The sequence below is a fragment of the Rhipicephalus microplus genome, chromosome 3 (genome assembly GCF_043290135.1).
Source record: "Rhipicephalus microplus isolate Deutch F79 chromosome 3, USDA_Rmic, whole genome shotgun sequence".
Lineage (NCBI taxonomy): Eukaryota > Metazoa > Arthropoda > Arachnida > Ixodida > Ixodidae > Rhipicephalus > Rhipicephalus microplus.
The window spans coordinates 142577756-142604634 of NC_134702.1; the positions used below are offsets into that span (position 1 = coordinate 142577756).

The 26879-nt window shown below is 44.3% G+C and overlaps 1 protein-coding gene across 3 annotated transcripts in view; it reads left to right on the top strand.

The window, feature by feature from the left end:
- LOC142803379 (uncharacterized) overlaps positions 1–26879 on the top strand; it is a 100088-nt gene that overhangs the window by 26463 nt on the left and 46746 nt on the right. For all 3 annotated transcript variants that reach the window (XM_075888497.1, XM_075888498.1, XM_075888499.1), the window contains exon 4: positions 22992–23141. In XM_075888497.1, the coding sequence (XP_075744612.1) occupies positions 22992–23141 (150 nt within the window). The remainder of the gene's footprint in view (positions 1–22991; positions 23142–26879) is intronic.

Here is a 26879-nt window from a genome sequence, read left to right on the forward strand (position 1 = left end):
CATCATCAGCATCCACAGTCGGAGATGGAAGATGAGATTAGCAGCCGGCATCTGCGTAACATCGACCGCTCTTCTAGGTCACAGAATAATTATATTCTTGAAGCCGTATGGCCCATCGAGCCAACCGACCAGCTGGGTCACGTAGTCCGACAAGCCAACAAAGCGAAAGATGATCTGTGACGATCTTGAACTGCCGGCCGTGCAAATAAGGTCTGAACTTTTGGACGGCGAAAACAACTGCAAGACATTCCAGTTCGGTGACCGTATAGTTCCTCTCCGCCTTAGTCAAAGTACGACTTGCATACGCCAAGACGTGCTGGTGGCTGTAGTGATATTGAACTAGCATGGCACCAACACCGATACCACTAGCATCTGTATGCAGCTCCGTGAGTGCTTCCGGGTCGAAATGGCGCAAGAGGGGCCCGGAAGTAAGCAAATATTTCAGCTGCTCGAAAGCAGCCTCACACTCAACGGTCCATCGGAATGGGGCGTTTTTGCGGAGCAACTCTGTCAGGGGATGAGCAAGCTGGGCGAAGTCTTCGATAAACCGACGAAAATAAGAACACAGGCCCTCGAAGCTACGGAGATCCTTCACAGACGTCGGTTGCTTGAAGTCTCGGACAGCATTGATTTTGTGCGGGTCTGGTCATATACCGTCCCTGTCAACTAGATATTCAAGCACAAGGGCTTGACGCTCACCAAAATGACACTTCTTTGCGTTTAAAACGAGACCAGCTTGTTTGACGCATCTAGAACAACGCTAAGCCAATGGTTGTGCTCGTGGAATTGTCCGATCTCTTCTTCTTCCTCGCTCTTTCAGTCCGCGTTACAATAGTATTAAATTACCATGATATTCAGCTTAATTAGGTGTGCGTAAACTTGACACTGCGTGCTGTAGGTGTGGTTCTCAAAGCGTGCAATTACGCCTGGGTCAATACATTTTGTCTATGAGTGGCCGAATAGCCGTACCTTAGCTGTGCAAGTGCTAGGTTGAGTAGTAGTTCACTCGTTCGAGTGAAATTTTGGTGGTACTGCTTGTTCCCCCCTGTTCACCCATCATCGCATTGTTCTGGTTTTTAAGAATTGTGGGCGCTGCAACCCGCTTTGGGGTTAAAACTTTGCCGAATACCTTTACGTCTACAAACATTCTAAAACAAAGTTCTACCACAACTTCCAATGACACTTTCGAAAACAAGTGTAACGCTTTATCTGATATCATATATTCTTTATGTCCTCGCTGCAGATTTACAAGTGACCTGTGGTCTGTGCACTGTATGAATACCTAAATTATTGTTAAAAACAAAATAAGGTTATTCATCACGGTATGCGTGCATAAGGCGTGCATATGTTGCTGCTGACATGCAAAATTAGACATTGTATTTATCTAAGAATGAACAAATCTAAACTGCCGTTTTTGAAGATGTACGCATCAGACCAATTCAATAATATCAAAAATATTGTTCACGAAGTGATTGTTGTTTATCGGCTTGCACCGACGTCACTAAAACCACCTTGTTGGAACTTAAACCGCATGGTAGGATGCAAGATTCATGACGTCGTATTGAATGTTATTATCAAAAGATTTGCAAGGTAAATAAATTGTTATTAGCATACAGAGGCCAAAACATTGTGGCCTCATCGTTATCATAATCAAGCAGGTTAGGCACAATGTGATTCTGCTGCCTTTACATCATGTTGGGAAACCATTACGTTATGTAGCTATCTGTAGTTTCTGAGATCCTGGTTGCCGGTCATTATTGCAGAAGCTTGCCTGCTTTATTGTGATGGCATGTGGTTCAAGATTGATGTTTTGCCTGAGCGTTTCCATTTTCCCCCCTATGGTCACTAGACCGCTTGTGCTGTTTGATGAGAAGTGAGGAGTAGTGCCTTTTTAGCCAACCGGTACAATTTAGATCAATGATCACAATGATGCAGCACACAATATTCATTTAGCGAACTCAATTTCAGGCAAGTTATAAACGTCCCAGTGTTTACCACTTGAAGAAAGCTCCATTCGTTGAACTCATGAGAAGAAATGATGAAGAAGGATGGGCAGATAGGTTAGCCAGACCAGCAAAGCCGGTCTGCCACCCTACACGGGGGAACATAGAGATTGAAGTCCTGACGCAGTGGTCTAGTCGCTAAGGTTCTCGGTTTCAGACCCGAAGGCCGTAGAATGAAATCCCGGCTTCAGTGGCTGCTTTTTCAATGAAGGTAAAAATGCTGTAGGCCTGTGTGCTCAGATTTGGGTGCACGTCAAAGAACCCCAGGTGGTCGAAATTTCGGAAACCCTCCACTACCTTGGTAAAAAATTCATGTGTCAGTATTACAATTATTTTGTTTTATCTGCAGTGGATGTATATGCGCGTACTGACATGTATATGCAGTGGTATTGCAATTTTACGTAATAAAATACTCATATGGTGCATATTGCATGGCATTTACTTAAGAAATACATCTCATGGGTATCATAACAACAGAAATGCAAATGTGCCTCTATGGATGCACTCGTGCATATCTTTGGCCAGCTTCACGAACAGAATTTATTTATCGCTGGCAACAACATTACTCCCGCATGCTTACCTCTTACTTACACGCAGTTGATACAGCTAAAAGGGGGTTATACGTATAAAAGTTTCAACTTCATCCTCTTACATGAGCGAGCTATAACGGTGAATGAAAATTCCCATGTATGGCATCGACATGAAAAGCTCTGCAACAGCATGTTTTTCGTTGTATTTATACTGCAGCATGCCCTTTTTGTATTTATCAGTGGCGTGCCACTAAATATATGTTGGCCATGCGTTTCTAGCCATTCACTGCAATTAGGCAAGCAGCGCATGCAGTCTAGACAAACATCACCAAAATAATTTTTTGCACCGGTGCAGAAATTCTTCGGTACGGTCTGTCATTTGATGTGAGTGAGGCTGCTCAAGGAACGTTCCTGACAAGGTCAAGGAGCCCAAGCACCAGCAAACTAAGAACCATTGTTTCAAGCATCAGCTATGTTCACCCTGCTCATGCGCTGTGCCTCACCAGGCTACTGGACGCTGCCTACTTACATGAAGTGCTCTCCACATTCCTCTCAGTTTGGCAGCAGTGTGTGTGGTCTTCACAGTGCTTGCCAAAATCATTTTTGCACAGGTGAGATACTTATTCCTTGCTTCAATTTTGTTAGTATTACTGAATGCACTCCAGTCAAGCAAGAGTACTAATGTTACCTGTGAATTGTTTGTCATGGAAAGCAGAGGATTTCAAGCACAAAATTCATGCTGAACTTTGGTCCTTCAAGTAGTGTGGAACGAAGCTGGTGAGAGTGTCAACGCGCTCTCTTTAGAAATAAAGGCTTTGCATGAAGAGCCTGCCGCACCTTGAAAGAGGCACAAAAACTTCCAGGTGAAAATAAGCAACTTCAGATTAAAATTGAAGAAGTTACACTGTATTCATGGTTTAACTATCTGACATCGAATGCGTCCCAGATGAGGGTTTTCTTTTGACGCTGTCCGAAATTTTCGTGCAATGATGGAAAAATCATTACTCGTGATGATATTGACACTACAGACAGAGTAGGAACAAACAAGCCTAATTTGAAAAAAATAGTAGTGCATTATGCCTGATGTCACAATTGAAATGTTCTGGATAAGATAAAAACCTTACGTCTGTCTGCAGTGGCCTTTCGTTTTAGATTAAGTAGTCCTATTTATGCCAACGAACACTTGACAAGACAAGGTAAGCAGTTAGTGAGAGCACGAATGCAAAAAAACAAGTAGGATGAAGGTTCGTTTGGATGCAAGGCACGAAATTTATAGCGAAAAAATTGGAAACCTTAGAAATTTTAAGGACTGCCTTCTTAGAAGATCTGGCAAAACGCTGTGTTGATGCTTTCAGAGCCACACTTTTCTTGAGCTTGCAATGTCGGTAAACTATGCTTGACATGGCAGAATTTTTATACCCAGATAATGAAAAATTGATACTTTGATGGTCGAAAAGGCCTCCAGCTATCTTCGATGCGTTTACCTTAAATGCTCTTAGCATTATAAATAAGACTAGTAGCCTGTGTCTCTATTTCCATGACATGTCGGTAAAATTTGATGGCATTTCTTTGACATAATCCTTGTATTTTTCGTGCTATATAGCCCACCAAAAATACTAGGGTACAATTATCATGGCATTTTGTGGTTCATGAAATGGGGAAGAGAAATAGGGCTGTACATCGAAAGTTAATTTTTGGCCGATGTCAATGGACTTCCGTGTGTTAAGCCCTGTGTTGAGTGTCTAGTAGTACGACTTGGGGGTTTTGTTTTGCAGCAAGTAGCACGCCTCAATCAGGTCATAAGTAGGAATTCTTTGAGTGTCTGAAAACTAGGTAACTTGATTTTTCGGTCACAGATGCACAGAAGATTTTTCGCTCACAAGCAACGGGGCAGATCCTGGCGGCGGGTTTTCCGCGACACGATCTCTTCAACTCTATCATGTTAAAAAGCTGACATAGGCAGCATTGACCAAATGAATGCAAAGAATAAAGCAGGAATCGAAACCTAGTATTCTGCTTGGCAATTAGGTATTCTACCACAGAGCCATGCCCGGCCTCGGTTATACTTTCCAAATCGTCTCCAATGTTTGTGTAACATCAACTGTCGTTGCAGTACTGGCTATGAAATTTCATAAACTATTACATATGCACTCCTAAGATGCAGCCGTGAGGTCAAATCAAAGTCAATAGTAGTCAGGCACCATCCTGTGAGGTATTTGCGTAGCAGTGTTGAGGGCTACCATCCTCGCGAGTCCCAGCGCAAACATTATTGCTTCATACCAGCCTACCACCTTTAGTGTGGCTAATATCCACGTTTCTGTTGGCATTGTTACGACACAGCAAACAACTGCTAATGTTGTTATGGGTGTAACATCTCCCCATAACAAATGAAACATATGCGGCTGTTTAACGTATGTGTGTGCGAGCATTGGTACATACATTGAGCTCCACTTCATAAGATCGCTCAATAAAAAAAAGTTAAAATACATTCACCTTGACCGCATGTTTCGTATAACATCGATTCCCAAAGTATGTGGGATCTGCCGAATTTTCAGCATCAATTTTGTAACTGTAACTCTACCATAAACAATTATTTATTGAACATGAACAGCTGGACTTCGACATACTAAGTTTTAGGTATTAAGAAAACTGAAGATATTCATGACTACAGCATACATAAGAGGCAAATACTAGTACAGCATACATAACACACTATAGTAGAGCTAGACTAGAATATTGCTTATTGGCACTTTACAATTCTTGAAAAACCTTAATTAACTTCAGTGCCTTATTCGGTTTGTTCAAATCGGATGTGCGCAACTACTTGATGAATAGCTTTTTTACTCAAACCCAACTCGTGTTTCACGTGTGCATCATGCTTAATGATTGCTCAGATGTTTCTTGCGTATATATTTCCTTTCTACTATGCTCTTTGTTTTTTGTATGTAGAATGTGTTGTATGTGCTACCCTGTGTAGGCCCGCAGGTACTGTCAAGTTATTTACGCAGTTTTTTGCCGGGAGGACCCCCAACAAGCATGTTTCCCGTTGAAAACAAAGCGTATTTTTATGCTGACTACTACTCACACAGAACTGACAACACTCCAGCATGGCAAAGCATATTGTATCTTGGACATTCTGTCTTGTGAAACTCTTGGTGATTACTTCTGTCTTTATTTTAGGCTTCCGGGTGGGGATGTGCTGTAGAGAAGGACACCCTGACCCCACTTCTGTCAAAAGAACCAAAGTCGCCTGGGCAGCTGAAGATGGATTGTGCAAGTGTTTGATTGATCACATTATATTAATCCAACACCACTTGCATTACCTTGTCAATATTTGTGATTTTCTAACGCACAAGTTTAGAAACACACACACACATTTATAAAGGGAGAGCTGTAAATAAGCCTTGAGCAAATTTGTAGTCTAGGGTTTTAGCATGATGACCAAAGCATGTTATATAAGCACACATATTTTACCACACACCTACTTCCTATCCATTTTTTTTTTCAATTGTGTGGGCACTGGCGACACACTCAGTAACCGCCTTTGGACTGCTGGTGCCTTTAACTCAAATTTTCTTGTTCTAAATAATTTATTTGTTACCAACTATGCAAGGAGGGAAGTCAGAATAGTAAAAGTTAAAAAAGAAGTCTCGTCACAAAAAAGATATCTGCTCATAGGATAAAGATTAGAAAGACAGAAGATTGATCCTCACTCACACAGATCTCACCATTACAATCGGTGCAGTAGGTCATAGCTCATGTTTACTATTGTCAATCTTTTTAGGTTGTATGCTATCTACAATAAATAGTGACCATTTGCATCATGTTAAGTTATTTGTCATAAATTTTCTTTGGGGCCTGATATCTTGCATTCACACATTCATAAAAGCTCACTTCTGCTACACATAATTTAAAAGAGCGCAATGTGGTAAGGTTCTGTATCTAGCGCATATTATCTGTGTGTCTTTTAAAGTGAGTATATGGCTTTTGAAATAATCACCAGTATTCAAAACTTATGAATTTTTAATTTGCAGGCATGCATGTCCGTATGGTGACCAAGCATCCATAAATCGGGCATGCATGTGTGCAGGAAGGGGCCTTGAATAGATTACATTCATTCTGGACCGAAAATGGGTAGCACAGGCCATATACGCATTCTGGGATCAATTTCATGATTATTGAAACACACATATTTATGCAATATAGCTTGTTTACGGTATATATTTACATATTGTCTATTTCCACCTTGAACATTGCACCATGCATCCCGCGCTCTGCTGAGTGCTTCGCGAGGGCCCTTTTAAGTAGTACACAAAAGTACAGACAGCTGTAAGTGGGGCCTCCACTTTGTTGACTGCTGGAGAACGGCGGCTTCGCCAAATCACACTTCCTTTACGGTGAAGCTAACTTTGCTCTTGCAACAGTACAAGCTTATCTAAAATTTGGCACTATTCTTAAGAAGTGCAATAAGTGCGGCTTGTTCTATCCAGAGCAGCAAAAAACAAAAACTCGAGGAGCACCACACAGGATAAGGCACAATTGGAGCACTTCTCGATAACAGTGCCGGATTCTCTATTTGCCTACACATAGAGAAAGCAAAACAGTGCAGCCAACTTACCAATATCTTCACTGCAGAGCCACTGTGTTTTAAAAGACGATGATGCAAAAGCCTCACCTAGAACTGTCACTGTGTTTCAGTGCTAGTTTCATGGGCATCTGGGGAACGCACTCTGTGGAGGGCCAGGCGCGTGCATGGTGCACGTGTTCAGGGTGGAATGGACGACATAGTACATGTGTTCAAGTACTAACAAACCGTATGTGGGCTGTCACTCAGCATGGTCTAAGAAGTATACAGCAATCTGTATTTTTAGCTATCTCCAGCATCAATCCTAGATTTGGCCCACTGGTACGTCGATGTGGAGCACCCTTCCATCACCCAATTGAAAGGTTGCTATGAAATAACAGCACCTTTTTTAAAGGGTGCACTCAATAAACCCTTTAAAATTTTTGCTCTGCACCCTTTTCTTAAGGTTTGAGCTCTGCACCCTTTCTCAGCACCCTTATTTGAACACCCGATAGGGAGCAAAGGGTGCTCGTCAGGCGACAAGCTCATTTACACCCTTTAGGGTCAGAATTGGTTTAGTGTGTAGTCTAAGAGAAATGTATAGTCTTGACCATTGTGTTCCGAAAAATGCGTCTGGTTCTTGAATTAAACGTAAAAAGCTTGCCTCCGAAGTTAGTTGTATATCTTTAAGAAAGTTTGAACTGTAAGTATTTTAAACCGAGTTCAAAAAAGTGGAAGACGCACTTCCACATACAAAACATTATTTGCAACAACCTTGGAAAGTCCAAGACAAAACCGCAATGCTTCTCTTTCTAATAATATCACCTGTAGTATTATCTCATATGTCACGCCATCAGAAAATAATACGCACCCGAATTGAACATTAGGCTACACACACACCTTGTCAATCATTATCAATCTATTTCTTTGAAAACCTCTTTTTCTGTTTCCCAATTTTCGTAACCACCCCAAGGCACGTGTCGCTTTACAGTCTACTTCATCTATGTGGCTTTTCCCATTTAACGTTCTATTATACGCGATGCCTAGATATTACAAAAAATTGATCTGGAGAATGATCCTCTTACGATACCGTAGTGAAAAGTTGAAAGGATCTTTAAAAGAGAACGAGAAAAGCGCACTTTTTTGATGTTCAATGGCATATCAATATTTTCAAGCCATGCATCTAGTATAATTCTGTAACGGCTGATGAAGTCAGTGCAGATGACCATTGCAAAGAAAGCAATATATCATGTGCCGCTACCTAAATTTCAAAGTACCAATGTTTTGGATTGCAAATTATGAATTTGCTGAATAAAATTGGTTTTAACACTAAGCCCTGAAGTACACTTCTCAACTCAGCTGTCTATAACGACGGAGCGTCGTGCGCAAAACAGCACGGGCGACACCTGCAGTCGCAAATACGCCACATCTGAGCATGCGCGGCGCCAGTGATGTGCCTGCCTCGCAATATTGGTCCCTGTTTATCGCCGCGTTTTCAACAACCGCTTTGGCCGTCGAAAGTGCTCTGAATGAGTTCGCGAAAAAACAAGAAATAAAGACGAAGTAAAACCACTGTCACTGTGATATGATATCGCGAAGCGAGAATATTTCTTTTTTGGTGCTGTTTTACTTTGATTTTGCAATGTTGACAGCGCTTCGACGGCCAAAGCAGCCATCGCGGCCAAGGAGATAAAGAAACGTAGGAACTGCGAGGCAGGCACAACATTGGCGCCACGCATGCTGAGATGTGGCACATTTGCGACTGCAGATGTCGCTCGTTCTGTTCCGCGTGCGACGCCCCGTCGTTATAGCCAGCCGAGTTGAGCACTGTACACTTCGTGTCCGCTTATATTATTTAGAAGAACATCCAACCAAGAAGCAATGAAATTCTCTGTCTCTGACAAACTCAGCAGCCCATGCTGTGAGATATTTTGCAATAGATGCAATTGTCTTGCATCTGTTGGATTAAAATAGAATACTCCACTTTATCGTATGCCTTAGCTAAGTCTAGAGTCACTACTGCACAGCATTCGCGCCGGCGCCGAGCCAGCTGCATGCTACTATTGAAATCCACATGCTCACAACAAGTGGAGTATCGCGATCTGAATCCAATTGAACTAGGGTTTAATACTGAACTTTCTTCATACAGTTCATTATCCGGGTATTCAAGACTCTCTCTACAAGTTAGGTCAGGTTAGACGTCTTTGTAATGTGCTTTAGGTTATCCCGGTCTTTTTTGTAGTTCAACATACTTTAGAAATCAGCTAACTTTTCCGGCTACATATATCTTATCAAATTTAATGTAAGAACTAATGGGAAGGTGGTCGCTGTTTGTAGCACAATCTCAGTTATTGCACGAGGATGTACTTAAAGAGAAGCTGGAAAATGTTATAAATATCATCAATTTAGAATTACCTCAAACAAATGTAGCAGATTGTGAGTTCAAGCTGGAAAAGGTTACATACATCAGATCTTAAGCCCCAAGACACATGACGTGGAATGAAGTCACTAAACAGTAATATATATTTCATGCTTGAGGTTAACGTCATATCAAGGCATCTTGTGTCCTGAACTTCTGCCGGAAAGTACATTGGCGAAAAAAAAGGCAAGCAGTCTGGTAGTGTTATGTCGAACACCGGAATCTCACAATCCGTAATAATACACTGATACGTTATATCTTGGCTCTGCGGCTAAACTTTTTTGATATTAAGAAAGCCGGACCGCCACGTCTCCTCGAGCTATCTAGCTGAATAATTCGATATTTATAGGTGATTTTTTTATTATAGTAAGCCCAATTTTCCAAAGAGCAATTATGTCTTGAAAAGTTTGCGAAAAAATTTATTCTAAATCTGTAGTCGCCGACCAAATAAACCGGCAATCCCACTGCAGAATTTTTAGTGAACCTATTTCGATGCTAGAACAGCAGTAGAAACTGCCTGATTCATAATATCTTTTTTAAAGGGGTCGTTTTTCGACAGGTTCCTAAAGAAGTGTTTTTGTCGGGTATTTTTATTATTTAGTGTTCCGAGTAGGCTTATGGCAGCGAAAGCTGTTATGGGATCACAACACGGGTCACGCGCGTTGCCGTAGTTATCTGCCACGGCCGGTGTCCGTGACCACTGTCGCACCGAATAAGAAAAAAAACTCACATAAAGAACACAAAACACATAATGGGATTCAAACCTGGGTCCTCTGTATATCATCCCAGTGTTCCACCACTGAGCCACCCCGGTGCTTGAGACTCGTTCGCAAACTTGCCTTAGGTATGGCTTGATGTCGGGAAAGGAATCCGGTTAATTTGAGTATGAAAGCGTTTTAGAACAGCAAAGGAACAATCATGCGTCATACAATGGGAATCGTGTAGCGAAATGATCGTCCAATGCTTGCTTGCTTGATTGCTTGTTCCTATATGCTTTGGCTCGTGCCCAAGTTGGGGGATGGGCCATTAAACCGGCGGTTTTTGTAATGAGGAAAGCTACTTCATAGATTTTGAAGAAAAATAATTTTTGAGTCATAAAGGGAAAATAAGAGCCGATAATTATAAGGTGACTTACAAATAAAGTAGTTAAACAAATAATATTTGAAGGAATAAATGGATGATAGTTTTATAGAAATAGAATTTCATTAAACAAAAAAGAGAAAAAATAAATTTAACAAGCAAACGTTCTTAAGTCTCTTACAAATTCACAAAGTGCTATGCAGACGCTCCTGCTGCTGTGCCCCAGAGAAGAAGCCCCAAGCGACAGAATATTTACAATGCTCCAACCCTATACAACAGCTTGCTCTTTATCGCCCATTAACTGTGGCACATACCCGCTTACGGCGTGATTCTTCATCGTCGTCGGCTACTGCGTGAAACACGAAATTCGCACAAAATTTTTTGCAAGTGTTTAGCGGAGACCACGCTTCTACAAAGAATGACGAAGGATAGCACAGCAAATGCCAGCCTACTACACATAAATAAAATTACTTATGTCGTTGTGGGTAGCCAGCAAGTGTGCTTCTAGCTTTTAACAAAAAAGTGTTTAGAGAAGGCTCTGAAAGGCTATTCTTCCAGCTTTCGCTGTGACTGTGCTGCGCGTTCCACACAGGCCTTACGATTCTTCGTAGGACGAGATTTGTTACGCTTCAGAGCTTTTGAGATTCTGTGTGCGTATATGTAAAGACTCCTGAATCATCTTTTACGGGTTATGACTCAGCCTCAACTATATTTTTGAAGGTACTCGTTTCGCAGAGGCAGATCTACGATTAAGCGCCAGATTTTTCTCCTCTGTACTCTCTTGAAATCAAAACCTGATAATCCCAATGTTGCACAGAAACTTCACTAATGATTTGACTCAGTTGCTGTGATAACGTGTTAGCCAAGGGTTCAAAAAGAGTGGATTCCAAGTGCTCGCCTTTTCAGTACACTTTTCGATAGACTCCGTTATGGACTTGGTGAGTGATGCATTCATGGCAGCTGTGTGCTGAGATGTTATGCCAGCGTAACCTTTCGACTTTTTATGCAGCTCAGCGACGGCCTCCCTCCGAGAGCAACGCCGGCGTTCTGTGATTCCTAGATCACACAAGTCTCTCTCTTTTGCGGGAAATTCAACAGTGTTTGCACGGTGCGCTCTATTACACAAACAGCACTTGAATTCTTTAGACTTACAGTCACGGTGGTCATGACTCTTTCCGCACAGACGACATTCAGCAATTGATCTGTATTTTTTCTTGTTGTGGCCAACCCCCAACATTAAAAGCACTGCAGTAGTTTTGAGGAAAAGTGGCTCGATTTTGTAGATTAGTTGCAATGACTTAATTTCTATCAGTATTACTCTTCCTGCAAAATTTACACTAACTGATTCGGTAGACGATTTTCTGTTATCGGCCATTCGGCTGCACATATGGTCTCAAACTACGCCAGCTACAGCAAATAAGCCCAGAATTTCTTGAGGTGCCAGACTTGTATCTGATCATTCACGGAATATTTACGGAGGACTGTGCCCTTCGTATACGCAGATGAGCAAGAATTAACGGACTGACTGATTGTGCAATAAATTCAGAGCAATCAAGAAGCTCTCACACGCCATCTTCAGAGCACCACAGGGTACCACCTCGGCCGAACTGACGGACCTCAGCGATCTTCTGCAAGGGTGACGAAGCTTTGCGAAGCTCCACTTGAATCGCTTTCAGATTCTTTATTGGAATAGAACGTCCATTCGTAGAAACCAGAGCCACAGGAACGTAGTTGTTTCCACTGCGTAGCAGGGCATGGAACGGCCAATCCTTGACTGACATAGAAGCTAGCCAAGAGCATTGCCCTTGATCAGGTGATGAGAAAGACATCAGAATAGTCTTACTTGCCTAACCTCCAAAGGACCGCAACAATGTACATGTTCAGGAAACCAACAAGGAGCACGAGATGCCAAAAAGCAAACTCTTTGCTAACAGAGATCCTGCCACTCGACATCTGACCTTGGGGACATCCCTTAAGGAGCCGAGCTGAAGTCAACCTGTTCCACGAACGTGCACCACGGGCACCAGAGCTTGTGTGAACCAGCGGGAAACGATATAAAAAAATCACAGCATGTCCACGGAGTGAATGATGATAAGTGGGGTGAAGCATCCGACAGCCCGTCTATGCATCCGTCCGTGCGTTCGTTCTTGTTTTCGTCTGTCCACGCGAACATCCGTGCGTTAATCTATACGTCTGTCCATCTGTCCATGCGTCCATCCGTGAGTCCATCCATTCGCCCGTACGTCCGCGCGTCTGTCCATCCGTCCGTCCGTCGGCTAGACTGTCTGTCTGTCTGTCCGTGCGTCCATCCGTGTGTTCATCTATTAAACACTCCAAGTACCGCCATCTCCCATCTCGCATCCCCATCTCGCACATACCCGCTCTAGAGCGGGTATGTGCCACAGAAGATGCGGTGGCACCTACCTGCTCTAGAGCGAGTATGTGCCACAGGTGGCTACGTACTACTCCATACATACAGAGAAGCGACAGACCGACGCCCTAAGGAGCTTCTCCCCTACAAGAGTTGAGAAAAGGCTTTAAAAGGCTGCTCTTTCAGCTTTCACGGTGACTGTGCTGCCTGTTCCGGGCAGGCCTGGGGATTTTTTTATAAGTACGACGTGAAAGAACATTTTTATGAGAAGCAATAGTGCGCACAACCAACGAAAAACAGCACGAGAAATTCAAGGATGAAAAATATTTACGGAAGTTTCTCACTAGTAGTACTAAGTCTGAAAGAAGAAACTAGCTGGGTGGCCTTCCTGCTTTCCCCTATTTTTCTTTGTACTGCTTAGTTTTATTTTCTGTCTTTTTGTACTTTTTGCGTGTGTTTCTGTTTCTTTCACTGTGTCGCTAACGATTTCTTTCTTTTGCTTTCTGTTTCTAACTTTATTTCACTTTCTTCTGTTTTTATGTATGGCTTGCTTTGCAATTCTTTCTCTCATTTTCTTTCCTTCTGTTTGTTTCTCTTTTTTCTCTTTCTATTTGCGCTGTGTTTTTCTTTTTTTTTCTATCTGTTCCTATCATATCTCCTCTTCTCTTTGTCTGTTTATTTCTCGGACTCTTTTTCTTTTTTTGTTGCCCTCTCTTTTTATCGTGGGTTTTTTTGCCTCTGTTCTTTCTCTTTTTCTCTCTTTTGTGTGTTTTTTTCAGTTTCCTTCATTTCTTCCAGTTTTGCTCTCCTAATTCTTTCCACATCACATACCGGCTTTCCAAATGCCACTAGCACACATCCGGTGAAACACCACGTGCCCAGCTCATATGATGACGTCATCGACAGTTACGCAATCCCAAAACGGGAAACTCTGGGAATTTAAATCGCTGCTAAGTGCCGGTGCTACGCACCTTTATAAGTTTCACGCTCGTGAAGCTGAATTTAGCGCATGACTCGGAACTACACATGTCACTGCACATATTTTCAATACTTAGTTCGGGCAAGTTTTTGGTGAGGAGGGCTTTCGGTTGAGCGCATTCCTTTCTTTTTGCCATGGCAGTAGGTTTTTTTTAACTTCCATATGCATGAGCAGCTTCACAGGTAACACAACACGAAAATATATTTTAATGTGGGCAAGGCTACGTAGAAACGTCATTTTCCTCTTTGTTCGGCTGCATCTTACACTAATCGTTTAGCGTGTACAGCATTCGAAACTTGCACAGCACCCGAGTGTCCCTAGACCTGCCTTTGGATGTTGCTTCGCGCTATGTAGTTGGGCAGCAATAAGCTATAATGAGGAATATTGGGCAACGCAACGCAGAAGCCTAGATGTAACAAAATCCCAGCTTTTCCGACGGCGACAAGTGGTATTGGGTGTTTCGGCTTGCTGAACTTCCATTTTTGCTAAAGCAGTACAGAGCGAAGCAGGACAAGAGTCGCAGAGACAACACAAGACGAACGCTTACAACCAACGAAGTTTATCGTATGCTAGAGACGTTTTGTGAGAAAATTAAACCGGAGCACGGATTTCTGAACGCTGAAGGATCCCCACTGATGGTGCTAGCATCTTTCAGAAATTCCGGCGCTCTTATGCACGGGCATTCCCTAGTTGCCGTGAGAGCTGTTTCAAATATGAAGAAGGTGTTCTTGAGGGTTGTCCATGTACGTGAAAATCATCTTAGCTTGGTGGACCACGGACGTGGATTCATATAAGCTGCAATGCATGACTACCACCATTCCTTTCGTTTCTTAAACTTGGCATGCTTTTGAAGGCGATCATTCAGACAGGTGCTGATTTGACAACCGTGGCATTCGCCACGGTACAAGAGTGTTTACAAACGCATCTTGGTGCTTCATTCTCCAAATTGAGGGCAACGACAAAATTTACATCGACTACGTACGATGGAACAACCAGCTTGCTCCTGTAGATCGCTGCCTTCTTGTCTGTTTTCCTCCCGGCAGGTCAAGATCAGGTGAGAGATCCGCTGGTAGCGTACGCAAGAGCTGTAGCGTGCCCATCGTTTGCGTCCGGAAACGTATGCATCTCTCATAGGTTCAGTATCGCATGCGTTCTATCTCTTATTGCACGTTCCGTGCGATAGCCCTCTGTACACGCTAAGTATTGTCTAATACTAGGTAGCCTTGAAGAGACATTCTCTAGGGCAGGCGCCAAATCAGATTACAGTACGGCTGTGATGGCGGGAATAGTCCTTAAGTGCCTGGGTATCTCAAAGTGCAAGTACCACAAATGGGAAAGGCCAATGCAAAAAAAAAACAATACGGCATCTTGCATGATTTCTTTCCCTGAAAACGAGGAGTCTCCTGCTTCATACTTTAATAAGTTAACTCCATTGTCTTGCGGGAGCGGCAAACGCGAGGTACGGTGTGTAACGCGAATTGTATCTAGGCGTATTGTCACCAAAAGTTTAATATAATTAGGACAGGTTGCACTAGTTTTGGCAAGTTTGAAGGTAGTGCGGATCTGATCAACCTTTTTTGCCTCTCGCAGGTTTACTCATTCTTTCCGCTGCTCTTTCTTTTTATTCTTTTCTGGTTCTTTCTGCGTTTTTTTTTCTTCTTTTTGTTTCTATCACCATCAGTCCGCTCGAAGAATAAGAGGAAAAAACTTCTCTATGGTTATGCTATGTGTGGCTTTGTCTGCGTTACCTCAGGTCACGAGAGCATATGATGATGACAGCACAGCACGACATACGACAGCTTCAGTGACTGAACCTTAATAAACGCCTTAAACTGTAGGCGCTGAAGTTCACTGAGTGGCATATTCAGCAATCTGACGTTGCTGTGGACAACATGGAGACTTGAATAGAGTGGGGCTTATGTATTGGCTGTATACACAGTTCAAATATTAAACGTTTAAAAGTTTTAGAGTCAAAAGCATCGGTTCACTGTGTACTGTTTAACGGCAATATTACGGCTTAGCAGTTCATCAGTCAAGCAGCTTCAATCCAGGGAGCCTTCCGAGTGTGTTGAAGCCCTGGGCATGAGCGTTAGTTGCACGTGCTTGTGAAACGTTTTCCCTATGTTTGAAGCCTGATTTTACGATAACTTCTGCGTTTTTTAAAAAACACGAGATTGATTCAGGTTTGCTGAGTCATTATAACAATATGTACGTTCAGTGTTTCTTTTTTTTGTTTCCATACAAAAAATTGGCTCCGTATCTGCACGTAATCTACAGATGTCGTCGAAAGACGATGGTCTTGCGTGTGGAGAGAGTGAAGAAATCATTTATTTGATGTTCTGTGCAAAAAAAAATTGGTAAATGGTATTCCGGAGGCGCTGCATTAGAGTGCCTCAAGCGTGCAGCGGAGGCAAACGAGCGCATTAGGTCACGTCACACGTGAAACCTGAGCGCCATCTGGCAGTTTTTTTTTTAGAAAACAAAGTGCGTGGCTCTGAGACGGGTGTGCGCGCCCGTCTGAGAGGTGATAAGGTGTAGAACACAAGGCGACGGGTAGGTGTCCCCACCGTCTCGTCTTAGCAAAGCGTAGGAAACACTCTCCAATCCCACAAGCGCAGTGTGATAAGCGCTACGGTTCCTATTATTACTTATGTATGCCTTTTTTAGTAAAAGACGCACATGCAAAATATTGCCACGCGCTCTGTTGGTAGCAGAAGACGAGAGCGAAGAAGTGAATGGCAGCTGTGGCTGAATAAACAGTCCTCTACTTCGAGTTCCTGCCTATCGTTTTCTCTCGCGACAGACTGGTGGACGTGCTGGGTACTGTACTGCAACGTCTTATGCCTGCTGGTCCTGAACCAGAAGCAACCACCGCCAGTGCACCAGCGTCTGCTGATATCTATTGAAGCAGCCAACACCTTCAAGGACTACCACCACAGTACGGCCCCTTGGCAAGTTCCGTGAGGACAATGTTTGCCACATCCGCAACCCAAACCGAGCATGACCCACTCGCTAGCGTACCCTGTGTCATCAACACGCCTCGCACACCCAACCCATTCCGTGGTGATGCCGGTGAGGATGTCGAAGACTGGCTTGACCATTTCGACCGGGTCGCTGCCATCAACGACTGGGACAATCGCCGTAAGTTGAAGAACGTGTATATCTCCCTCTTAGACGCGGCAAGAGTGTGGTATGAGAACCACGAAACTTCATTCACAAGTTGGCAGGAATTCCATCGGCAGCTTCGTGAGGCGCTCAGTAACCCCGAACGGAAAGAGAAAGTAGAGCAGGCACTTTCTTCACGGTTTCAAATGCCGAACGAGAGCATCACCATGTTCGTCGAAGAAATGTCGCGATTGTTTCGACGGGCTGACCCCCACATGCCAGAAGACAAGAAAGTGCGCCTGCTAATGCAAGGCGTAAAAGAGCAACTTTTCGCGGGCCTTGTGCGCAACCCTCCTACGACAGTGTCCGAGTTCATACGTGAGGCCACAATTATGGAGCGCATGCTTCGGCAGCGGGTGTCGCAGTATGAGCGTCAGACGGCCATGTCCGCTGCGTGCTCACTTGTACCAGGAGGTGATAACAGGGAGGGGCTCACAGAACTTATACGGCAAGTTGTACGCGAAGAACTTTGAAAATTTCATGCAGCGTCTCCTCCCAGTAGTGCTGCTCTTACGGACGTCGTTCGTAACGAAATCAGGCAGTTCGTTCACTCCTCACCACCATCGCAAGTCGAAGCTCCCAAGCTTTCCTACGCGGATGCCCTACGCGTCTCTACGCCGTCGACGGCACATTTTGCTCATCCACCAGCTGGGACTCCCAGACGCTTTCCAAGTCCAGCCCATCGCCTACCTTCTCAGGCTGATTTTCGTCCTGGCCCGCGGAAGTCCCCTATCTGGCGTGCACCCGACAACCGTCCTTTGTGCTACCATTGTGGTGAAGTTGGACACATGTACCGCGACTGTTACTACAGACAAATAGGCCTACGCGGATTCAACCCAGATGCACGTTGCCCACGCCATGGTGAACGCCCACAAGAAATTGTGGATTACTTGGAAGGTAGTCATCACGCTCCTGTCCCGCCGCGACGACAGTCACGGTCACCATCACCCCGTCTGTCCACATCAACGCACCGCGCCCGACCCACTTTTGGGTCCCCTGGTGTCAGTGGCGCAAGCCCACGCCGGGGAAACTGAAAACGGCGATCTCCGGAGGTGAGGCCGCTGTCACGCGAACCGACAAATACCCTCCGCCGCTGCCTTACGACGTGCCGTTAAAGCCTGTTTGTAAAACCGCCAACAGAACGTCCGCTGCCATTACCGTTTCGGTCGACTGTTATCCGGTGACTGCGCTTGTCGACACGGGAGCTGATTACTCGGTGTTGAGTGCTTCATTGGCCACCCGTCTACACAAGGTGCTGACAACGTGGGACGGCCCTCAACTAATCACCGCTGGAGGAAAGCTCGTATCCCCTATAGGAAAGTGCACCACCAGGCTTGAGATTTGTGCGTCGGCTTTTGTAGCATCATTCCTTGTACTGCCCAATTATTCTCGGCCGGTCATTTTGGGCATGAATTTTCTGCAAGAGTATGGAGCGATAATTAATCTGCGCGATTTTTTCGTCGGTTTTGTTAACTGTGTTTCTCCAGATCCCGACATCGAGAACAAACATCGTGGCGTGGCCTTACGCGTAGTCGATGATTGCGTCACGTTGCCACCTCGCAGTAGTATCTTCGTGCTTGTTGAGTGTCCACAAAAGTAGTCGATTACGGGCATTGCCGAAAGTAACCTGTCGTTATTGCTTGATCGGGAAGTGGCCATTGCTCGAAGTCTCGTTCAACTCCAAAATGGCCAGACTACGCTTTTAGTTACGAACTTCGGTGGCGAACACAGGCATTTTGCGAAACGCACAACCATAGCTTACTTAGAGGCATTGCATGATTTGGACGCTTTCCCTTTGATTACGACGATATCGACTGAGAACAGCTGCGATACTGACGTGACTTGTCGCCTCAACATCAATCGCCAGTTAGAAGAACATAAGAGGGCAAAGCTCCTCAGTCTCCTCTCATCCTTTAGTGACTGTTTTTCCACTACTTCGAAAGTCCGACACACTCCTCTAATGAAGCACAGAATTATCACTGAGACCAACATACAACCCGTGTGCCAACATGCTTACCGCGTGTCGCAGAAGGAGCAAGATGCTATCCGTCATCAAGTGAAACAAATGCTCGACGACGTAATTCAACCATCGACTAGTCCTTGGGCGTCACCAGTTGTTCTGGTTAAAAAGAAAGATGGTTCATTACGATTCTGCGTCGATTACCGCAAACTGAACAAGATAACGAAAAAAGACGTATATCCTCTTCCTCGTATTGATGACTCCTTGGATCGCCTGCGACACGCCCGTTACTTCTCTTTCATGGATCTCCGTAGCGGATATTGGCAGATTGAAGTAGATGAACGGGACCGAGAAAAAACAACGTTTATTACACCGGACGGTCTCTATGAATTTAACGTTCTCCCTTTTGGCCTGTGCTGCGCTCCAGCCACGTTCCAACGAATGATGGACACAGTTTTATGTGGCTTGAAGTGGTACTCTTGTTTAGTGTATTTAGACGACGTAGTCGTTTTTTCTACGACTTTCGAACAGCACATTGAGTGGCTTGAGGCGGTTCTTCTGGCTATTCGCACTGCCGGCCTCTCTCTGAAACCGGAAAAGTGTCATTTCGGATATGAGGAACTGAAATTCCTTGGCCACATTGTCAGCAGCAGTGGTGTTCGCCCCGATCCTGACAAGGCTATGGCAGTTGCTTTGTTCCCGATATCGAAAACAAAGCATGATGTACGCCGCTTCCTGGGACTTCGTGCTTATTACCGCCGCTTTGTGCCAAACTTTTCGAAAATCGCCGACCCTCTACAACAACTCGTCAAGGATGACGTCGCCTTCGTCTGGGGTCCCAAACAATCCAGCGCTTTCTGCGACCTTCAACAACGCCTAGAAACGCCACCGATCCTAGGTCACTTCAACACCGAAGCAGACACAGAAGTCTGCACTGACGCGAGCAACCTTGGCCTCGGAGCTATTCTCGTGCAATATCAAGATGGCGGGGAACGCATCATCGCCTACGCTAGCCGCACGTTGTCATCTGCGGAGAAGAACTACTCGACGACTGAAAAAGAATGTCTGGCGGTTGTATGGGCCATAACAAAATTCAGGCCCTACTTGTACGGACGCCCCTTCCGAATCGTAAGTGACCACCACTCTCTCTGCTGGCTAGCGAATCTGAAAGATCCTTCGGGCCGTCTCGCAAGATGGAGCCTTCGGTTACAAGAGTTTGATATAACGATGGTTTACAAGTCTGGCCAGAAACACACCGACGCTGACTGTCTTTCCCGCGCACCCGTCGAGGTCGCTGAAGAACACAATGATGAAGACTTCAGCTGCCTTGCTGTTTTCGCATCATTAAACGCGGCTGAGCAGCAACGCGAAGACTTGGAATTGCAACCACTGATCGAATACCTTGAGAGACGTCGCCCACAACCCCCACATCAGTTCGCGCGTGATTTGTCATCTTTCTGTTTACGCCAAGGCATCCTCTACAAGCGCAACTTTCATTCAACGAAAACTGTTTACCTCCTCGTCGTTCCTGCTGCTCTCCGCGATGATGTTTTGCGTGCTAGTCACGACGAGCCATCGTCAAGGCATCTTGGCTTCGCGCGTACTCTGGCACGGATCAAGCACAAATACTACTGGCGGAAACTTACGAAAACCGTCCGGCAGTACGTCAAGACATGCACAGCCTGTCAGCGCCGCAAAACTCCAACGACGAAACCAGCCGGTCTGCTTCAGCCTTTGCGACCCCCTCACGAACCTTTTTATAAGGTCAGGATGAATTTACTCGGCCCATTTCCAAAGTCTACGGCTGGTAACCGCTGGATTGTGGTTGCCACCGATTACTTGACCAGATACTGCGAAACACAAGCTGCCCAGCGAGCAACTGCTTCCGAGGTGGCTGACTTTTTCATCAAGAACATCGTTCTCCGCCACGGTGTTCCCGCTGTCGTCATCAAAGATCGTGGTACTGCTTTTACGGCACAGTTGCTCCGACAGATCCTGTTGCTGAGCGGCATGACGCACCGAACAGCAACTGCGTACCACCTACAGACTAACGGGTTAACCGAACGTCTTAACAAAACGATTGCAGATATGCTTTCGATGTATGTCGCCAAGGATCAGAAGAATTGGGATGAAATCCTCCCGTATATAACATTTGCCTACAATACGGCTTTGCAGGAAACCACCGGCTTTGCTCCTTTCGTCTGGTTTACGGCCGTGACGTCACCACAATGCTTGACATCATGCTGCTACCAACTCTGCCGGACACGATTACCCCGGACGCAGATGTATTTGTTCAGCGTGCCGAAGACGCCCGGCAGCTGGCGCGCTTTCGCATTTTATCAGGGCAAAATCAAGATGCTCGCCGGTACAACACCCACCACAGAGCAGTAATATACGAACCCGGTGACCTAGTCTGGATTTGGACAACTATACGTCAACGTGGACGCTCAGAAAAATTGTTATGTCGGTACTTCGGACCCTACCGAGTTCTTCATTGCCTCGGCGAAGTGAACTACGAAGTTGTCCTAGCAGACACGTCACACCGTTCTCGCAGACCCCGCTCTTCGTATGTGGTTCACGTCTCCAGGATGAAGCCGTACTATTCTCGTTGACTGCAAGACAAGAACTTTGTGATGTGGCAATATCCTTCAAGACAATCGCACATTACTTTCTTGCCTCTTTATTTTTCATCTCGTCCTTTTTCTTTTCAATAAACACCGACATTTTTTACTACTTTTCGTTGTTTTTCGGAGCCATGGCATTCATTTGATGCTTCTTCTTCTTTTTTTTTCATTGGGGAGAGGGTAATGCCACGCGCTGTGTTGGTAGCAGAAGACGAGAGCGAAGAAGTGAATGGCAGCTGTGGCTGAATAAACAGTCCTCTACTTCGAGTTCCTGCCTATCGTTTCCTCTCGCGACAATATATACGTGTTGTTGTGGTGCCCCAGACATGCGCAATAACTGCTTTTTAATTGACAATTGCACAAGTAAGAACGCTAGACCTTAGAAATATTGGTGGGCGCTGTGGGTGGAGTCGGCCGTTTCAAATACCCGGTGCCGTTAGTGGTGGACAAACAGACAAGTATACAGACAGACAGAACAAAATTTTTGCGTCGAAGGTCCCCAAGAGAGACTATCGTCTTTAATAAATTAGATTACAGGTCACAGTGGAACTTCCAAAGCAACACGTGTGGTTTAGACAAATGGCTTTAGACAACGTAAAAATTTCTGTCATCTGCGGCTCTTCATCTTGTGCTTACGCATTTACAACGCTCTGTAGCCCGGAGTTAGAGGAACACCTTCGGCATTACACATCGGGACACCGCGGTTGCAACTTGTGTTGAACCAAGCCCATTATCATGAAATAGCTGGCTTGCCTTCGCCGAGAAAGAGAGAGAGAGAATAAAATTAGGAAAAGGCAGGGAATTTAACCATATAAGAAAGAATTCGGTTTGCTACACTGCACTAAGGGCAGAAAGAATGGGGAATAAGATGGGAAAGAAATTGAATAGCGAAATAGACGTGTGAAAAAGAAAAAGAAATTGTGGGCTGTGGTGCTATAGCTTATACAATAGGCCACTACCACGTAAAAAGTTCAAAAAGGCCTTCACTGATTTTCTGCGCGAAGACAGATCATGTCGCCTTTCAAGCACAGATTGTTCTTGACAAAGGTCTTTCGTCAAGGCGAGCTAACGCTGCAGCTAACTGCCGTCTTTGCAGGCTGTAACAAGGATAGCGACAAAGAACGTGCTCTATCGTTTCATCACTGCCGCAGTGATTGCAAGCAGCACTTGCCTTCGCCGAGTTTTTCATTATGGCATTCGGGTTAGGGACTCTCACGTTGCTCTGTAGGAACGTACGTCTATGACAACACTACTATGATTCAAAGTGACTTCTGTAAAGTACTCAATTTTTCGCAGACGACCCGTATCCTTGTGCAAAACTGTTGTGTCCTGCTGTAACACAAGTTAAATTTAACAGTCACATTTGCCTGTTCCAACCGGATCCCGACTTACTGCCAATAACGACCACCACAACTACAGAGAAGCCAGAAGAACCACCAACGACACGTAAGTGCGAACCTGAAGAAGCATCAGCATACATTTGGCACATGAGATAGTGCAGTATGTGTACAGAAGGGCAGCAAGATATTTCTGTAAATGTTATATTCCTAAATGTTTACTTATCCATGTGCGCAAAAACTCTACAGTGCAAGCAGTGAGAATCATTTGCAACACAAGGTATTATGAATAAGAAGAGTGATTTATGATTGCGTCGAGCACTTACTTCAATATTTCATAGAAATATATTCTAAATTATTGTTATAACAAAGGCCTGTATTAAGCATATCCTAGGTACATTCTAACATTGTGTCTCGGGGCCCGGCCAAAGCTTATCTCCAAGGCCACTTCAAAAAACTGCTCCAGAATATTGAATATGTGCTTTCAATGAACTAATTATCCGGACAGTTATAAGCTACTTTGAAGTCAACCTATGTTAAGATATTGTCGCGGGTTATAAAACACGGGGTCTTATTTGGGAAAGAGGTTCGTCCTTTCGTACTCACAGAGACTCTCAAGGAGAGGGCCACCAAGACCATCTTATTTTCACTCTTTTGTGCTGTGCCTCTTAAGAGGATCAGTTATCATTCTTGTCGTCTCTAGCGCACAGTTAGACCTACATACAAACACGCCATATGTATACAAATCCTAAGTAGCATACACTTTTGTCACTACACCATTTCAATGTTACCTTCTATCATTGCCTAAACGTGGCTAATGTCTGCTTTTCGTTGCATTCCGGCAACATTCAGTTTGAATATTGCCACAACGTTAATATAGCATTTTTAACGCTGCTCAAAAGTATTTACAACATTCAAAACATTTCCATGTACCTGAACTATAACGTGCAGTGATGTTGATGTAACGTTTCCATAATGCTGCTACAAGGTTCCTACAACATTTAGGCAGCCTTCATGAAACCGGAATGCCACATAAAGCAGCGTTGATGCAACATTCTTGCAACGCTGCTCAAACGTATCCACAGCGTTATGGCAACATTTGCGTAACTTAATAACGGCATAGCAACATTTTCTTAGTGCTGCGTAGATGTTCCTGCAACACTTGAGCAACTTTTGAGTAACTATCTTCAAGGCACTGAATTCTTATCATAAGGTATACAATGCCTCTTCAATATTTTATTACATTCAAAAAACCTTCAGGTAAGTTGCAGCACATACCAACATTCAGTTACATTCACTTCAAGGCAATCGTGTGGTGCTCACAGCTCCTTTTTCGTGCACCCTGGTCCCTCAGCCGCAGGCGTCTTGATTCGGTCAACATTGGATTCAAGGCCACGCTGCAAAACCACACAACATTGCTGCTGACCAGCAGGCGCACTGCCCTCCAGACATGGACCTTCCAGCCATTCCCCTTCCACCTCAGCCCCTAAACTTACTCCATACCCGTAAAAATGTTCTCCGGCAGGATACACGTGCCCTCATTCCACCGTGTGTCTGCTCTCTCCCCTCTCACCTTACTAGGGCGGAGGAACTTATGCTTAGGAGGTTTCGGGAAGGGGTGGCCCTTACACCGGCCGTTATATCTTCATTGAACTGGTCACATTTACGAGTTGGGGTACGTGTCCGTAATGCCCCACTCATGCGATGGAAGCAGATACATACCACCGTTTATCGACAAGTAAAAAGTTGCAGCCAGAACGCTCCAGTCACCTCGCTCAAGGCAACCTTCGCTACAGCGACACAGCCAGTTAAAACCGCTGGATACATGAAAAGTGATTCCACAAGACACTACTTCACTTCATACACAACACAGGCCTAACAGCACACATTTAACAAAAATATTATGCCTTAAAGGTAAGTCTTCGTCGCAATAAAAAAAAGATTCGGTCATGTCTACATAATCAGTATGTGACAGAGCGGAGCCACCTATGGAATAAAAGGCAATGAGTTAGTAGAAAATTTCACACAATATGTAATCATGCTTTTAGATCAGTGTTCATGGAGCCAGCCTCATTTCAACAGCAGTGTTATATGTCGATCTACTTGTACCTAGGTAAAAAGTACGGTAGTAGCACTATTTACCAAAAGGCATAATCAGAGCCGTTTAGATTAATATAATGTGTATAATCAGTCAAAATAATTATTAAAGACGATAGCACTCTTTTGGACACTTCAACGCTCAAATTTTGGTCCATCCGTCCGTCCGTCCGTCTGTCCGTCCGTCTGTCTGTCTGTCTGTCTGTCACACAATTCTACCAAGCGGCCAAAAATTAAGCACTATTTATCTACCTTCCCTTCTCCATTCTTTTTTCTGAACGCCCAACAATATTAAACTGGTGGCTGCGTCCGTGCTTGTAAACGTTGTCCATCAAAAAGCAAACATTGCGCATATCCGAGGCGCAACATCACGACGTAAGTATAAAGTGCTGTGTTCCTTTACAAGGAAATACATAGATACGCAATTATGAAGGCTCGACTGTTTCTTATACTGCACTGGAAATGGGATGCTATGCACGGAAACGCCCTCTGCTGACGTTATGGTGCTCCCACCAATCAGGGCAGGAATGGTACGAGAACCGCGTTTTTCTTCATTTTTCTTATGCAATAAATGCATATAGGTGCCTGCAACATCTTGATTGATTGATATGTGAGGTTTAACGTCCCAAAACCACCATATGATTATGAGAGACGCCGTAGTGGAGGACTCCGGAAATTTTGACCACCTGGGGTTCTTTAACGTGCACCCAAATCTGAGCACACGGGCCTACAATATTTCCGCCTCCATCGGAAATGCAGCCGCCGCAGCCGGGATTCGAACCCGCGACCTGCGGGTCAGCAGCCGAGTACCTTAGCCACTAGACCATCACGGCGGGGCTGCCTGCAACATCTTGTCAGCACCGAAGTTTTCAAGAGCAGCAGCAGGTCAATCCATCATAGCCATGAAAATAGTGAGCTTTCAATAGCATGATCAAACTTAGGTATGAGTCCACCACTCAGAGTAAATAAAATAAAACGTACAGTAAATATTTATTCAATATCATAAGTAAAAAGGCGTATATGTTGTGATATGTCATATTTACTCAATTCCGACGCACCCCTAATGCTAATGACCATCTGACTTCACATGACCTAGCAAAAATACAGCCATTGGACAGTTTTAGCCATGTGCATATCGTTTTAAGGTGCTTTTTTTTTGAAAAAAAAAGTGGCAACTCTCGGGAACTGATCGACACTCCAATTTTTACGTAAAATTTCTTTACATACTCTTCAATATAAGCGCACAGTCCTAATCAAAAGTTCTCAGGCCAGCTTTCATACATGAAATAACAGCCTGGGAACTTTTGACTCCCCTTTCTGTACATTTCCTGAACTGCGATACGGCAGAAACGTTTACATTTGTCAACAGTCATCGCAATCTCTGATGAGGGGCCTCTTTTGTTGGCTGTGCAATATTTTTCTATGAAAAATGCCACGAATATTTACAAATTAAAGCACACGACTTTAAAGAATGAAAGCAACCACGCTGACTGGTTCCACAATTGAAATCACAAAGAAAAATAAAACGTCAAGATATTATCACTATTGATAGCTGGTCCTTCATTAAAGCTAAGAGTATGAAGCAAATGAAAATACTGTATACTGTAGCTTTACAAAATAGTCTAAGCAAATTTGATCTTTTCGAAGACATCTTATGAGCTGTGACTAGACAAAGTGTGACACAGATATAAACGAGCGATAAGCTTGCAACGAAGGTACCCATTACTCGGTCGCCATTCATTAAGTGTTC